Raw genomic sequence first — 16,569 nt, 5'->3', positions numbered from 1 at the left:
GCTGTCTCTCCATATTTATTTATTCCCTTCTGTTGCCTTGTTGTTTTATTGTTGTTGTTATTGTTGTTGATGTCATTGTTGTTGGACAGGACAGATACCTGCAGACCTGCTTCACCGCCTGTGAAGTGACCCCCCTGCAGGTGGGGAGCCAGGGGCTCAAACTGGGATCCTTATGCCGGTCCTTGCGCTCTGCATCACTGCCCAATTCTCTCTCTTTTTTTTTTAAAGATAGAGGTGGAGGGGGCTGCGTGGTGGCGCTCTGGGTTAATTGTGCACATTACCAGGTTCCATCCTCCACTCTCTATCTGCAAGGTGGGGGGGAGAAGCTTTTTTTTTTTTTTTTTTTGTCTCCAGGGTTATTGCTGGTGCTTGGTGCTGGCACTATGAATCCATTGCTCCTGGCGGCCATTTTTTCCATTTTTGGATAAAACAGAGAAATTGACAGAGGAGGGGGAGATAGAGAGGGAGAGAGTAAGATAAGACACCTGCAGATCTGCTTCACTGCTTGTGAAGCTTTCCCCCTGCAGATGGGGAGCTGGGGGCGCGAACCAGGATCCTTGCACAGCCCTCGTATTATGTGTGTTTGATCTGGTGCTCTACCGTATCAGTATCAGCTCTTTGTGCCCTCCCCCCAGCCCCCCAGAGATGGCTCTGGTGCTCACTTACCCTCTCCCCTGGCTGGGGGGTGGGTGGTGGGACCATATCCACTCTTTTGCGAATGTAGTAGCAGCAGTCGGCTCAGTCCGTCGGTACCCAGCCCCTACCTTCCCCAAGCAGCGCTGTAGAATTTGCTGTCTTCCTAGAATCCATTTAATCCTGTGTATTCCTAGACAGTGTCCCTGAGGCAACATTACTGTCCATTTTCCTTCCCTGCCAGCACACACCATTAGTTCTATTTGTTTTTAACCTGGCTCTGGTTGATGCAATTTGCCACTCTGTAGACAGAAACGGGCACCATTCGTAATGTCACTATGACGTGGCTGTTTAAAGGGAGTCTTTGGCGGGGAGGGGGAGGTGGGAGACACAGAGTTCCCAGTGCCTCAGTTTTGGTTTCCCTTTCCATAGATCTTGTTTCCCTTTGTATGAAGACAAAGTCTGCATAATGAGCTCTGACACCCATAGCCTGGAGCTTGGTCACAGCAGCTCAGGACAGAGGGCATCCCCGTCCCCTTATCACCTGGGCGGAAGCAGGTGTGACAGGAAAGGGCAGTGTTTTTACTGCTACAGTTGGTCTCTAACAGGTGGAATGGCTTATCCCACTGGCAGATTCTCTGGATTAAAGGAGGAGACAGACCTTGTGAGGGAGCCTTGTTGTTCGAGCGTCCCTAATGTCTGGTGACACCTAGTGTGTGAGAGAGCCCAGAGGGGTGGCAGGTTGGCCCTTAGCTTAGCAGACACCATGTCTTGCCCTTCCTTGACCTTTGGGCTCTTTGTCAGTGTCCTGTGGGAATCTGGGCTGGACCATGCTGTTGAATATGTGAAAGTTTAAAAATATGAAGGCAGCCTGAAGAAAATTAAAATGTGAGAGTCTTAAGTGGAAATGCCAGGGATGTGCTAATCGACCACAGCTTAAAGCTTTATGCAGTTAGAAAGCTTGCATTATGGTATGGGGGTAGAATGGTGGAAGGACTAGGGGATGGCTCAGTGGGTGTAGCACATGCCTTACGGTGTATGAAGGCCTGGGCTTGGCCCCTAGCACCGCACGAGAGCACCATGGACAGCACCAAAGGGACACCCCCCCCCCCAATGGATGATGGAACTATGCTTTGGTCAGTCAGTCTCCCTCTCTCTCTCTAGGTATATTTATGCTTTTAGATTTATTTTTATGGGAGAGAGAGAAATGGAGACCAGAGTATCCCTCAACTCTTGCATATGGCAGTGCTGGGGATTGAACTGGGAGCTTCTAGGGACTTAGAGTTATCTCCTCAGCCCTCTCCTTAAATATGAAGCATTTAAAAAATTGGCCTAGGAAGGCTGCTTGTCAGTGTTGTGTATATATGGGAACCTCGGTGCACTCATTCATTAGTGACACGTTAATGCATTCATGCCTGTTAAAGGGATGGATTACTCATACTTCAAAGAAGGCAAAAGGGGCCGGGCGGTGGTGCACCCAGTTAAGCGCACATAATACTAAGTGCAAGGACCTGCGCAAGGATCCCGGTTTGAGCCTCTGCTCCCCACCTGCAGGGGGGATACTTTACAAGTAGTGAAGCAGGTCTGCAGATGTCTTTCTCTCCCTCTCTCCCTCTCTATCTCCTCCTCTCTCAATTTCTCTCTGTCCTATGCAATGACAAAAAAGAAAAAAAAATTGCCAGGAGCAGTGGATTCATAATGTTAGCACCAAGCCCCAGCTATAATCCTAGACGTGAGAGAGAAAGAGAGAGAGAAAGAGAGAGAAGGAGAAGAGGAGGAGGAGGAGGGGAGAAGAGGGAGAGAGACAGGCAGGCAAGGGTATCCCATTGGCAGCTTACCCAGGCAAGCCAATACAGGTTTCTTCTGTGATAATGAACCAACAGTGGTTTTTTTGTGTTTGTTTGTTTGTTTGTTTTTGGGGGTGACGTTCTCAGGATGAGATATAACCGGTATAAATTTCTCAAGTGACTGGCTCCAAGCAATAGCTTAGGGTGACCACACTGGAGGTTGAGCACCTGAGTGGTCATGAATGCAGGTCTCCTGGGGAGGGAGAAGGGGGAATGGGCAGTGGTTGAAGTGCTCCCACCCTGTAGAACCCACATCTGCCCCCACCCACTCGTCCAGATTGTCTGCAGAATTGGTTTGAAAGTGAAGCTGACAACACGGTGTTGATACTTGTACTGATGTGTAATGAATTGCAATATGTTCACTTGGCGCCTTGATGTTTTTCCTCGTCTCTGCTCCCCCACTTCCCTGCCCAGTTTAATTCTGAGTTCTTCTCTGAGAGTTACAGGCAGTGGCTTTGTTGGCAATAAAAAAATCAATATTCACTACTGGATGGTCAGAGGTGCCCAGGGACAGAGGATGTTTCTAAATAGGGCCTTGGCAAGGGATGGACTGAGCTGTCAGTTCCATCCAATGCATGCATGGTGAGATTTCTCTTTCCAAAATTGGCGTGTGTGTGTGTGTGTGTGTGTGTGTGTGTGTGTGTGTGTGTGTGTGTGTGTGTATAGGGAGTATTGAGGCCCGGGAGGTGGCACAGTGGATAAAGCATTGGACTCTCAAGCAGGAGGTCCCGATTTCGATTCCCAGCAGCACATGTACGAGTGATGTCTGGTTCTTTCTCTCTCTCTTCCTATCTTTCTCATTAATGAATAAATAAAATCTTTTTAAAAAAGAGAAGTATCTGTCCTGTTAGCCTCACGAGCCTTTCTCAGCCATCTGTGTCCTTTGGGTTTTGCAATCACCTTGAGAAAGAAGGGGGATACCAGACTGCTCAGAACTTCCGGGGATTGGGAGGAAGCTCTCAGAGATAGAGTGAGAGCTAAGGTTAGAGAGACTCTGAGAGAGATTGTCCTTGACAACACAAAGACCCTTCTCAATATGTAACTTCTTCATCTCCTGCTGTAGTGCAGACGCAGGGTTAAGGACCCCTGGACATCCTGCTATCTTGTGACCTTCACCACTAGCCAACATGCCTGACTTGGTGGTCCCATTCTATCTTCTTGGACATTCTCTGAATTTTAGGGCAGGTAATTTACATCTTTGCGCTGGAATAATTAGATCGAACAGATGTAAGGAGAATGTAATGCTCACCTACCCCTGGGGACAAGGGGACATCTACTTTTCTGTTGTTTCTTTTATTTGATAGGACAGAGAACATTGAGAGGCGGGCAGGAGATACGTGGGAGAGAGAGAGAGAGAGACACTCGCAGCATTGCTTCACCACTCATGAAATCTCCTCCTGCCTGCAGATGGGGACCGGGGGCTTGAACCTGAGTCCTTGCACATATATGTGATAAATGTGCTCTACCAGGTGTGCCGCTACCTGACCCCACTAGGGGGACGTCTAAAGTAGATGTGACGGGCTGGGAAAATCACTCGCTTGGACAGTGTGTTGCTTTGCCATGTGCACAATCTAGGTTTGAGTCAGCTTCCGCTGCATTGAGGGAAGCTCTGGGGTTTGGGTCTCTTTTGCAGTCTCCCCTCCTTCTCTCTCTTCCTCTCTCTCTCCCTCTCTCAACAAACAAATAAATGGAGGTGTCTGTTGTTTTGCTTAACTGGTGAGGGCGTGCTGGGATACCGTGATCTGGATGACAGCAGCTCTTAGAGAGAAGGACTGGAAACATTAACCAGGGTGGCCCTGGTGCTGGCTTGTCTCTTCACAGCGACAGATTCAAAATAGCCGGTCCAACTGCTGTCATTCATTCTTCTGAAGCCTCCTGAGTGTAGTTGCTCCATAGTGAACTTCTTTTTTTTTTTTTTTTCATTTTTTTATATTTATTTTCCCTTTTGTTGCCCTTCTTGTAGTTTTCATTGTTGTTGCTGATGTTGTCGCTGTTGTTTAGGACAGAGAGAAAGGGAGAGAGGAGGGGAAGACAGAGAGGGGGAGAGAAAGACGGACACCTGCAGACCTGCTTCACCGCCTGGGAAGCGACTCCCCTGCAGGTGGGGAGCCGGGGGCTCGAACCGGGATCCTTGTGCCGGTCCTTGTGGTTTGCGCCACGTGCGCTTAACCCGACTCCCCATAATGAATTTCTACAAGTATCAGGTCTTGAGACAGACTGGGGGAGGGGGAGAGGTAGAGAGAGAGAGATCAGGCAGGTCTGTCCTTAAGAGATTCACAGCCTGGTGGCCATCAAGAAAGAAAACCAGCCTTAGCATGCAGAAAGTGTCATGCAGTAAAAGGGGGACCCCCCTGACGTGTATGTGGCTGAGCTGACATCCTAGGCAACAGAACAAGCACATTCTCTTATATCGTCAGTCACCATCAGACATGAAAAAGGCTCATTCAAGGCTTGTCAGCTTGTGGGTGGTGAAGCTCAGAGAAGAAGACTGCGGACTAACTGCAGGGAAAGGCAGGAAGGGGAGGGGCCCAGGGCTAGTCTGAAAAAGTGTATCTGGCCTGAGAAGTGAAACCTTCAAGATGAGGAACTGGCCACACCAAGGGTCTTGTAGAGAACTGGAAAGCAGAAGTAAATACTCAGGACTGCAAGGTGCTTTTTCTCTACAGGTATTATTTTGTTTTATTTATCTCCATCACGGATGTCGCTGTGACTTGGCGCCAGCCTTCATGGTGAATCCACTATTTCTAGTGGCCATTTCTCTCTCTCTCTCTTTTTCTCTTTAATTTAGTTACTATTGAATAGAGTCAGAGAGAGATTGAGAGGGAAGGAGGAGATGGTAAGAGAGAGGGAAAGAGGCAGACGTCTGCAGCCCTGCTTCACCACTCGGCGTCTTGGTCCAAAGGAATGGCAATGCGATGCCCTTGGGTATCTCCTGGAGTCATGTGTGTCCTTCTTGTCTGAGGAAGTCCCAGGACAACGGGGAGAATGTCTTTCTGAAGAATACAAGTGTGTGAGCACATGAGTGAAAACACACAGCCAGTCTGCTCTTGGCTGCTGTATCTGCTTAGAGTTTATGAAAGGATCTGATGTGACTCACTAAAATTCCTCTGAACAGCTTTCTTTTTTATGTATGTATTTAAAAAATATTTCTTTCTTTCTTTTTAATTAAAGACAAAGATGATTTGAAAGAGGAAGGGGAAGTTGAGAGAGAGAGAAAGAGAGAGAGAGATGAGAGAGGAGGGGGCGGGGTGGTGGCGCATCTGATTGAGCGTACGTTACAATGCTCAAGGACCCACAGGTTCAAACCCACCGTCCCCATCTGCAGGGAGAAAGCTTTTCGAGTGGTGAAGCAGTGTTGCAGGTCTCTCTCTCTCTGCCTGTCTCATTAAAACTAACTAAATAAAACATTTTGAAATTTAAAGGGGGGGTGAGTGGTGGTGCGCCTGCTTAAGTGCACACATTACAGTGCATAATGACCCAGGTTCAAGCCCTCAGTCCGCACCTGCAGGGAGAAAGCTTTGCCAGTGGTGAAGCAGTGTTGCAGGTCTCTCTCTCTCTCTCTCCCCGCCCCCCTCCATCCCTCCCTCCCTCCCTCCCTCCAGGATTATTAATGGGGCTCAGTGCCAGCACTATGAATCCACTGCTCCTGGAGACCATCCCCCCATTTTATTGAGGCCACCCCCCATTTCATTGGATAGGACAGAGAGAGAAATTGAGAGAGGAAGGGAAGATAGAGAGGAAGTGTCCCTCTCCCTCTCTATTACTCTTCTCTCTCAATTTCTGGTTGTCTCTATCCAAAAAATAAATAAAGATAATACAAAAAAATGTAGAGAAGGAGAGACACCTGGAGCACTTTTTGCCACATAAAGCTTCCTTTACCCCACCCATGCAGGTTGGGACTGGGGACTTGAACCTTGGTCCTTGAGCACTATAATATGTGCTCTACTGGGTCTGCCATCACCTGATCCCCCTCCGAACAGATTTCTTTTTTTTTCCCCCTCCAGGGTTATTGCTGGGCTCGGTGCCTGCACCATGAATCCACTGCTCCTGGAGGCCATTTTTTCCCCCTTTTGTTGCCCTTGTTGTTGTAGCCTTGTTGTGGTTATTATTATTGCCATTGTTGATGTTTTTCGTTGTTGGATAGGACAGAGAGAAATGGAGAGAGGAGGGGAAGACAGAGAGGGGGAGAGAAAGACAGACATCTGCAGACCTGCTTCACCGCCTGTGAAGCGACTCCCCTGCAGGTGGGGAGCCGGGGGCTCGAACCAGGATCCTTACGCCGGTCCTTGCGCTTTGCGCCACCTGCACTTAACCCACTGCGCCACCGCCCAACCCCCTCTGAACAGATTTCTGAGCCTTGCCTTTGACAGAAGGCAGTGTGAAGGCTGAGCTTTGCTGATCTGTCTGTCTGTCTGTCACTCAGAGGCCACGGCTGGTGCCTTGAAAACCCAGTTCTCCCTTCCAGCCTTTAAATTGTGAATGGAGCCAAGCTGGTTTTTATTCCGGTCACAGAGCAATTGAGAGAGCTGTCACAGAAGGCATCGCCGTCTATTTTAGACTCCTTATAAATGCAGGCTGGACACTTAATTTGGCAACACTATGTCTCTCTGGGGCTTTCTCGGCAGCTAACATTCCCTGGTCCTAATGCACATAATTCACGCAACGGCAAGTTGCTTTGGTTTCTTTCTGACTGTGTCTTAATTTGCACTGATGTTCCTGGTAACAGGCCGCTGTGATATCTGGCGCTTGCTTTACAATGTATTTTCAGGCTTTAATTAAGACCCCTGTTGGTGAACCGGCCTGAGCCTGCCCAGATAGATTTGGGGAAAAACAAAAGAAGCTTTTCAAACAGCAGGGCTGTGTTACTGCTTATTAATTAGTCTGTGCCAGGTGGAGACGGAGGCTGGGAGAAGGGGAAAGCTGGCGGGCCAGTCAGTTCATCTAATTGCATGTTCATTAAAAAAAAAAAATTGTGTGTGTGTGTGTGTGTGTGTGTGTGGTGTGTACAGGCTGGGCTTTCCAATGATTTGGAAGGAGAAAAAAGAGGACTGTTTCTGAGAATCGAGCTATGAACTTTAACACACAGCGGGGAAAGAATTGAACGCAGAAAGTATCCGCTTAAGTGATTATGTGAGAAATGGATGTGTGTGTGTGTGTGTGTGTGTGTGTGTGTGTGTGTGTGTGTTCCTGAGCAGACAACCCCACTTTCTAAGTTTTGTTTGTTCACTCACAGATCTTGCTGGCATACCTCCACCCCACCAAGGCTCTCTGCTTGGAGCTGGAATGGCAACTCTAAGCCCCACCATCATGGAGCCTCTAAGCCGGGAAGAAACTCAAAGGCACTTCTTACTGTAGAAATGTGATTTCCTTCTGAGGGTGACTGGAGGGGCTTTGGGGTTGTGGTGCATGCTGGTGAGGGTGCTCTGCAGACACCTGTTGCAAGGGGGTGAGAAATTGTACCTGTGTTTCGGCAGCTATACTGTAATCCTCTAACTGCCCAGTAAAGGGGAAAAAGGAAGAGAGAGAGGGAGAGGCAGGCATTTTTACTGTACCTGAGATGATGGCACTAGCTTGGTCAAGGAGGGACATGGTAAGGGTAAGAATTAAAACAGAAAAATTGAAAAAAAAATGGTGGTGGGGGGTCTGGTGGTGGCACACTGGGTTAAACACACATAATACAGAACACAAGGACCGGCGTAAGGATCCCGGTTCGAGCCCCCAGCTCCCCACCTGCAGGGAGGTCGCTTCACAGGCCGTGAAGCAGGGCTACAGGTGTCTGTCTTTCTCTCCCCTACCCCTTCTTCCCCTCCCCTCTCAGTTTCTCTCTGTCCTATCCAATAAAATGGAAAATAAGATGGCCAACAGGAGCAGTGGATTCGTAGTGCAGGCACTGAGAAAAATGGAGCCAAAAAAAAAAAAGGGGTGGGTGGGTGGCGCACCTGGTTGGTGCACATGCTGCAGTGCACAGGGGCCGGAGTTCCACTTCCTGGTCCTCACCTGCTTTGCGAGTGGTACAGCAGGGCTGCAGGTGTCTATCTTTTTCTCTTCCTCCCTACTTAACCCTACCTTCTTGATTTCTGGCTATCTTTATCAAATAAATACAGATAATTAAAAAAAACATTAAAAGTGCACCAAAATGAAGATTCTGAGGAGGGAAGGACTAGAAGGGAGTGAAGAGGGTGATGAGGTGTTTGATCTGTCCATATGTGAACAGCCATACTGTAAATGACTAACCCCCCGATTGAAAGAAAGAAAGAAAGGAAGGAAGAAAGAAAAAGAAAGAAAGGAAGGAAGGAAGGAAGGAAGGAAGGAAGGAAGGAAGGAAGGAAGGAAGGAAGGAAGGGAAGAAAAGCCAGCCCTGAGGTGAGCACTCCTCAGTGGAGTCCTCAGTCCCCCTCTGCCTAGGCATGTTAGTCAGTGTGGGCTGCTGACTGACGCATCAGATGCTCTAAACTGAGGAGCTCGGGCAACACTGATTTATCAAGTTCTGGAGACTGGCGAGTGCCAGGTCCAGTCAGTTCCCACTGAGGATCCTCCTTCTGGCTGCTGGGTGTCTGTCTTCTTACTGTGTCCCCACAGGCGGGGGCGGGGCTAATCTCTCTTCCTCTCCTCACAGGGACATTAATTCCATCTTGGAGCTCCTGCGCTTGGAACCTCATCTAATTCATATCCTACCCCCAGACACCATCACACTGAGGATCAGGGCTCTATCTATCTAGCATAGGGACTTTGGAGTGGGCACAAACATTCAAGACCTTGATACCAGAGAAAAAGAAACGACAGTCTTAGCTTCCCGGTATCCCAGGCCCTCAGGAAAAACTCAGTCCACATTGGACAAGAATCTCCTAAACTTAGCAAGCTGAAGGACGTTTTCTGTGATCTCTGAATTTCCTTAGCATGAATTAATGCCAGCCCGTCCCTCCCACCCCCAGGCAAACACGAGATGTCGGTAATTTCTGTGAAATGTATGTCGACACTCTGGCCCTGTGCCCATTCTTGGAAGTAGTTGGGAAATGAACATTCTCTCTTGTGGGCTCACGTGGTTTGCGTGGAGGTGAGTCAGACCCTTGGAGTTGGTGCTATCTGGAATATGTCTTGAGACCCACCCACTCTTGAGAAGGTGACCTAGTGACTAGTAACTCCACTTGTGGACAAGCCCAGCTCCAGCCAGCCTGCTCTCAGAGAGGACAGGAATGGGAAAGACAGGGTCATTTAGATGAATAGACCTAGCTCGAGTTCCAGTTCTGTTTTGAAAGGAAAGGGACCTAACTTAGTAGATCACACAGGGATTGGACAGTGAGATGTATGTGTGCCATTACCAGCAGGACGGTCCTGGGAAAGTGACAGAAACTCTCTACCTTGCCTCTGTTTTAACTCTTTTTTCTATATTGGGAATTAATGGTTTACAATCAATAGGAAAATACAATAGTTGGTACATGTGTGACATTTCTCAGTTTTCCACATAGCAGCCCTCTCTAGGTCCCCCTCTGCCACCATGTTCCAGGACCTGAACCCTCCCACTGAGCCCAGAGTCTTTTACTTTGGTGTAATACAGCAACTCCAGTCCAAGTTCTGCTTTGTGTTTTCTTATTTTTCAACTTCTTTATTATTATCATTATTATTATTACTAGTGATTTAATAATGATTGACAAGACTGTGGGTTAATAGGGGTACAATTCCACATAATTCCCACCACCAGAGTTCTGTGTCACATCCCCTCCATCGGAAGCTTCCCTATTCTTTATCCCTCTGGGAACATGGACCCAGGATCATTATGGGGTGCAGAAGGTGGGAGTTGTGGTTTCTGTAATCTCTTCTCCGCTGGACATGGGCATTGACAGATGAATCCACACCCCCAGCCTGTCTCTACCTTTCCCTAGTGGAGTAGGGCTCTGGGGATGTGGGGGTTTCAGGACACAATGGTGAGGTTGTCTACCCATGAAAGTCAGGCTGGCATCATGGTAGTATTTTTTAACTTTTATCTCACTTCCCTTACTTGTAAAGTGTGAATTGTGATGATTAGAAATACTGTGTGTCATATGATTAAGGTGGTAGTCAATTAATAAATGATATCTATTATTGGAATAACATAGACATTCATTTCATAGCTGGTCATATTTAGGTCTCAATTTACATGTTATTTTTTTTCTTTATTGGGAGGACTAATGGTTTACAGTCGACAGTAAAATACAGTAGTTAGTAAATGTGTAACATTTCTCAGTTTTCCACATAACAGTCTAACCCACCCCCCACCTAGGTCCTCCTCCGCCATCATGTTCCAGGACCTGAACACCCCACCCCCACCCCAGAGTCTTTTACTTGGGTGCAATACACCAACTCCAAGTTCTGCTTTGTGTTTTCCCTTCTGTTCTTATTATTTCTCAACTTCTAGCTAACAGTGGGATCATCCCATATTCACCCTTCTCTTTCTGGCTTATCTCACTTCATGTGATTCCTTCAAGCTCCATCCAAGATGAAGAGAAGGTGACTTTATAATTTCTAATAGCTGAGTACATTGTGTATCTAGAGCACAATTTGCTCAGCCACTCATCTGCTGTTGAACTCCTGGGTTGCTTCCAGGTTTTGGCTATTACAGACTGTGCTGCTATGAACATGTATGTACACAGATCTTTTTGGATGGGCGTATTTGCTTCCTTAGGATCTATCCCCACGAGAGAAGTTGCAGGATCATAGGGTAGGTCCATTTCTAGCTTTCTGAGAGTTCTCCAGACTGTTCTCCACAGGGGTTGGACCCATTGACATTCCCACCAACAGTGCAGGAGGGTTCCTTTGTCTTCACAACCTCTCCAGCATTTGTTGCTGCTACCTTTTCTGATGTGTGACATACTCACAGGAGTGAAGTGGTCTCTCCTTGTTGTCTTTATTTGCATTTGTCTGACAATCCATGACTTGTATATGTTACTTCTTTTGAGAAGTGCTTCTCCAATACTTATTTATACACACTTTAAATAGACTTTCAGAACATCCTGTGCACGCTGTTCTTGGAGTTCTCCCATGTCCTAGAGTTACTCATTCCCCTCACTGTACTGTGAGCAACTTGACGGCAAGGATTTATCTTGTTTACTCTTAAAGTCTGTGTCCTTGTCACATACAGCATGACAGCCAGGACTCTCTGGTTGTTAACAACAGAAACCCTCCTCAAGCAGCCTGAGCACAGAAGGGCACAGCCATGGTTCACACACTCGCCTCTGGAAAGACTCAGACTTCCTTCTGGACTTAGGAGCCAGTTCTGACTCTTAAATATGGAGGGAAATGTCCACCCCCCCCCCAGAGTTACAGAGTGATCCTGATAATTTGAGATTCAAGGGGGAGGTCAGGCCTCAGTCTTTTTTTAGCCAGACAGATTCACACTGGCTCAGAAGGTTCCAGGTTCAGTTCTGAATAATCCTGCTGGGGTCATGGGTTCATGGGTGTTCTTGTTGAGGACCGGAGGTTAGGATTCTCCAAAGGGTGGAGAATCTCTAATCGTAACCTTACTTCTCATAAGGACTGATCGGTCCTTACTGGAGTCTTAGGTGCTTATCTTGGAAACAGGAAACAGAAATCAGCAGGACCCCCTCCCCCTCAAGAGTCCCCTGGAAGGGCTGGGTGATGAAAGACTGGATGCACATAGGAAAAACTCAGCCCTATGACCCTCCTGGCTAGTGCTCTTAAATTGTCAGACGCGTGTCTGCTTTCAGACACGAAGGGACTGCAAAGAGATGTCAGAAGTCACTCAAGTCTCCTTCCCTCGGGTGGGTTTTGATGGCTGAGCAACATCTAGAAGGGACATAGCCTTCTGGGCTGAAGACACAGTCTAGCCTGTGTGTTAGGCTGAGTATTATTTGTGGGGTGTGAGAGAGGGAGGGAGGGATGTGAGATGTTCCAGGAACAAAGTCCTGTTGGGCTGAGCTCCAGGGATCTGCAGGGCTGTGGATTTACTTCCTTGAGCTGGTCTGACAGAGTCCTCCACACTGGCTAGCTTAGAACAACAAAAGTGGCTTCTCTCATGGTTCTGTGAGCTGGAAGTTCAGATTGGGATGTTTCTAGAGCCATGTTCATTTGCTCCATAGGAAGTTCTCAGGGACATGTCTTCCTTGCTTCTTCCAACTTCTGAAGCACCAGCCACTCCTGTCCTCACTTCTGTGCTGTCACACGGCGCTCTCCTCTCTGTCCCTCTCCCTCTAGAAGGGGCCCTGGCGCACTGGGGTAAGGACTCAAATGGCGGCTTTCCAGCAGAGCCCCATGTTGAGGTATGAACATTCAACATGACTCATGGGGGACACAGTTCCCGCATTGCAGGCAGCAGTGGCTCAGAAGCTGAAGAGCAGAGTTGTGTCTCTGGACTATGGTGGCCAAGGAAAAGGAAGTCACTCAAGTCCTGGTTCACGGCGTGGCATTGCCCATCAGTGCACTGGTGTGACTCAGTTCTGGCATCTCAGGAGGTCACCAAAGCCTGCATGGGAAGCCTTCACGAGCGGCGAAGCAAGGCTGCAGGTGTCTCGCTGCCTCACACATTACAGTGTGCAAGGGCCTGGGTTCAAGCCCTTGGTCCCCTACGGGGGGGAAAGCTTCATGAGTGGTGAAGCAGGGCTGAAAGTGTCAAAGAGAAATTGAGAGGGGCAGAAGATAGAAACGGAGAGAGAAAGACACCTGCAGACCTGCTTCAAGACTTGTGAAGCATCTACCCTATTGGTTGAGAGCCGGGGCTCAAACCCAGATCCTTGTGCTTGGTGATATGTATGCTTAACAGGTGCACCACTGCCTGGCCCCCTCTCTTTTCCTCTCTTATCTCCCCCTCTCTTCTCAATTTCTCTTTATCTCTATCCAATAATAAATGAATAAAAATATATTTATATTAAAAAGGGAGGCCAGGCAGTAATGCACCTGGTTCAAATTCCTGACCCCACCTTCAGGGGGGAAAGCTTCATGAGCGGTGAAGCAGGCCTGCAGATGTCTCTCTGCCTCTTTCCCTCTATCTCCCTGTCTCTCAGCTTCTCTCTGTCTAGAGAGAAATCATAAATAATTAAAAGATTTTTATAATGAAGGTCACCACAGTGATGTGGGTGCAGGAATGACTTTGATCCTTTGGAATCGGATTGAAGGAGGTAGCGAGACTTGGAGGTGACCCCTCAATTTCTTGGCGGTTTGATTGTGAGGGAGGTGGACACAGGGTCTCGGTTTGAATTTCTTTTCTTTTTTTTCCAGATCACTGCTCAGCTCTGGCTTATGGAGGTGTGGGGGATTGAGCCTGGGACCTTAGAGCATGAGACATGAGTGTCTCTTTGCATAGCCATGATGCTCTCTACCCCCACCCCAGCATATACCTCACCTCTTGGAAGGAGGGCACCGAGCAAGGATTGTTGCCTGTTGAGGTGGGGTGGTCTGTGACGTTCATGCAGCAGTGAATAGGGTGCCATGTGCCACCAGTAGCAGCTGAGTGTCACTCATCCCTGGAATTCCACCCATTCATGGCCAGCTTGTTGGTCTCCTGGCAAATCTGTCTCTCCCCAGTTTGCTCTTGGCGACAGCCATCACACTGAGGATTGCGGGCATACACACCTACTCCGTACTTAATGCTTTGTTGAGTGCTTCTGTCCGTCCCATCGAAGCAGATAAAGCATTTGAGGTAGGTATGCTTGTGCTTATTTCACAGATGATCCCAAGACTTAGACCGAATTACCTGCCTCATTTCCGATGAGAGGAAGCCGAGTCTGGATTTGAACTCAGCCTCTCTGCCCGTGCCTTCATTTTCTTTATCTGTCGACCTCCCAGAGCACATCCTCTGTGTATATCTGATGGAGCTGGTCTTATTTTGTCCTGTTACGCACAAGTACGTCGACACTCCTACCTGTGAGTGAACTTTGCGGTGGAAAGGGATGTGGTTTGTTCCTTTCTTTACGCTCCCTTAGCTAGCTGTGTTGTGCTGCTTGAGTTTAACTAGTGGCTCAGAGATGAAGGCTTTTGGGTGACAGGTGACATGCATGAGGCAAAAAGATGAATCAGGGGAGAAATGTCCAAGAGTCACAGTGTCTGCACAGTCAGCTGCAGAGGCGGTGCCTATCCACAGGAAGCCAGTCGTGCAAACCAGCACCCACGCAGACCAGGGCTATTCCACCGGACAGGGAGTCCCATCTTCTGGTGCCTGGAGCCAGACCCCGGGGCCCATGGTGGGAGCGTGCAGCCACTCTATTCCAGAGGAGGCATCTGGACAGCGAGAGAGGAGGCAGGTCTCAAACACGGTGAGGACAGGGACAAAAGAGGACAGTGAGGTGGTGGAGAGTGAGTAGGTCAGAAAAGGTGGAATGTGCACTGAGACCCAGCTGATAAGAGAGGACCAGCCATGTGGAGACCAAAATGGAATGTTCTAAGTCGGGAGACATCCAGTGGGCCCGAGGCAGGAATGAGCTTGGTACATTCAAGGGAGAACAAGTTGGGTGACGTGATTGGGGGGAGGGGGAGGATCTGAGAAATGTTGGGTGGGAATCCTAGATCTCCTAGGCATTAAGTACACCCGTTTTTTTCCCCATGTGTGGTTGCACTGGAAACGCCTGGCATTTGTGCCCTTGTCCAAGGAACGAAGTCCACTGAGGCTCCTGGCAGTTGGGTGAGGCCCCCCAACACCTACTCCACTCAGCGTCTGCATGAACTCCATGGTGTTGGCTCTCGCCTTGTGTCTAGGAGTCCATTTCCCTGGCATTCCGCAGAGCATGGACAGAGCCCCTGAATGATAGACCTGGAGCCTCTGGTTGCCCTGCACCCCACCTGGCTGCCTTTGAGACTGAGAGTAAACCCCATCTTAGAAAGCCTAGGACCCGGGAGTTGGGCGGTAGCGTAGCAGGTTAAGCACAGGTGGCGCAAATCGTAAGGATCAGCTTAAGGATCCCAGTTCGAGCCCCCGGCTCCCCACCTGCAGGGGGGTCGCTTTACAAGTAGTGAAGCAGGTCTGCAGGTGTCTTATCTTTATCTCTCCCTCTCTTCCCCTCTCTCCATTTCTCTTTGTCCTATCCGACAACAATGACATCAACAACATCAATAATAACTACAACAATAAAACAGCAAAGGCAACAAAAATAAATACATAAGTATTAAAAAAATCTTAAGAAATCTGATCTGTGTACTCTGGCCCCTGGCCAGGCAAAGGCAGATGGAGGGAGGGCTTGTAGATCCTAGTGATGGCTTTGATGTTCCTCGATTCCAGCTAAAACCCATTGGGGGTTGGGGTTTCGCCAGGGACAATAGAAAATGGACTTTGACTACCTTGTGGAAAACAGGGGAAGGGGGCAGGTAGGGCAGGGCTACCTCATGCTGCTGGTACTCGGTCTTACTGCTTAAACCCAGGTCACAGAGTGAACGGTGTCAGACAACATGGCAGCCCTAGGAAGATCTGGAGGTGGTCTGGTGCAAGACGAGTGTAGCGTGGATGTGGGCAGATGGATGGAGAGAAGTGGGTAGACTCTGGGTCTGTTTGGAAGTAGAGCCTGTCAAGGATGTGCTGTGGTTGGTTATGGAGGGGGAGGGAGGGAAATGGGTGAGAGACAGTGCTATCATGAGATCGGAAGACTGGGCAGGGGGGGAGAAGAGGTCTGCAGGGACCAATCCACAAATCCATGCAAACTCCAGATAGGCTTGCAGAGACTAGCAGACGCAGTAACCGCTGGTTAGATGGGAACAATATGAGGGCCCTTGAGACCACGGCCCTTTGTCTCCTGGCTCTGGGAACCCAGTGGACTGAGAAGTGCCAAGGATTGAACCTGGAAAAACTCAGGCAAGTCCAGTGCTCTGCTGCTGAACTATCTCCCCAGTCCCCAGATGAACCATTTTAAAGTGCACAGTTTGGTGACTTTCAGTATATTCATCATGTACAACTATGAGTTTTAAAATGTTTTAGGGGGTTTGGCAGCAGCGCCAGGCACAAGGACTCCTGTTCAAGCCCCTGGTCTCTCCCTGTGGGGGTAGGGGACACAGAGATGCTTCAGGAACCATGAAGCAGTAGTGCAGGTGTCTCTGTCTCTCCCTCTGTATCATCCTTTCCTTCTCCATTTCTCTCTGTCTCTATGAAAATAAAAAATAAAATAAAATAAAGGAA

The 16,569-nt window shown here is 48.6% G+C and overlaps 1 protein-coding gene across 5 annotated transcripts in view; it reads left to right on the top strand.

Annotated features, from left to right (window-relative positions):
- The window catches only part of ARSG (arylsulfatase G), a 151,167-nt gene that overhangs the window by 71,804 nt on the left and 62,794 nt on the right, over window positions 1–16,569 (top strand). For 4 of the 5 annotated variants that reach the window (XM_060202625.1, XM_060202623.1, XM_060202622.1 and 1 more), the window contains exon 3: window positions 7,714–7,839. The exons of the other annotated variant lie outside the window; for it this stretch is intronic. In XM_060202625.1, the coding sequence (XP_060058608.1) occupies window positions 7,714–7,839 (126 nt within the window). The remainder of the gene's footprint in view (window positions 1–7,713; window positions 7,840–16,569) is intronic. 5 annotated transcript variants of the gene reach the window in all.

Source organism: Erinaceus europaeus, chromosome 12 (assembly GCF_950295315.1).
Source record: "Erinaceus europaeus chromosome 12, mEriEur2.1, whole genome shotgun sequence".
NCBI classification, from domain to species: Eukaryota; Metazoa; Chordata; class Mammalia; order Eulipotyphla; family Erinaceidae; genus Erinaceus; species Erinaceus europaeus.
The sequence above is the reverse complement of the archived record's forward strand: the minus strand, read 5'-3'. Positions and strand labels throughout refer to the sequence as shown.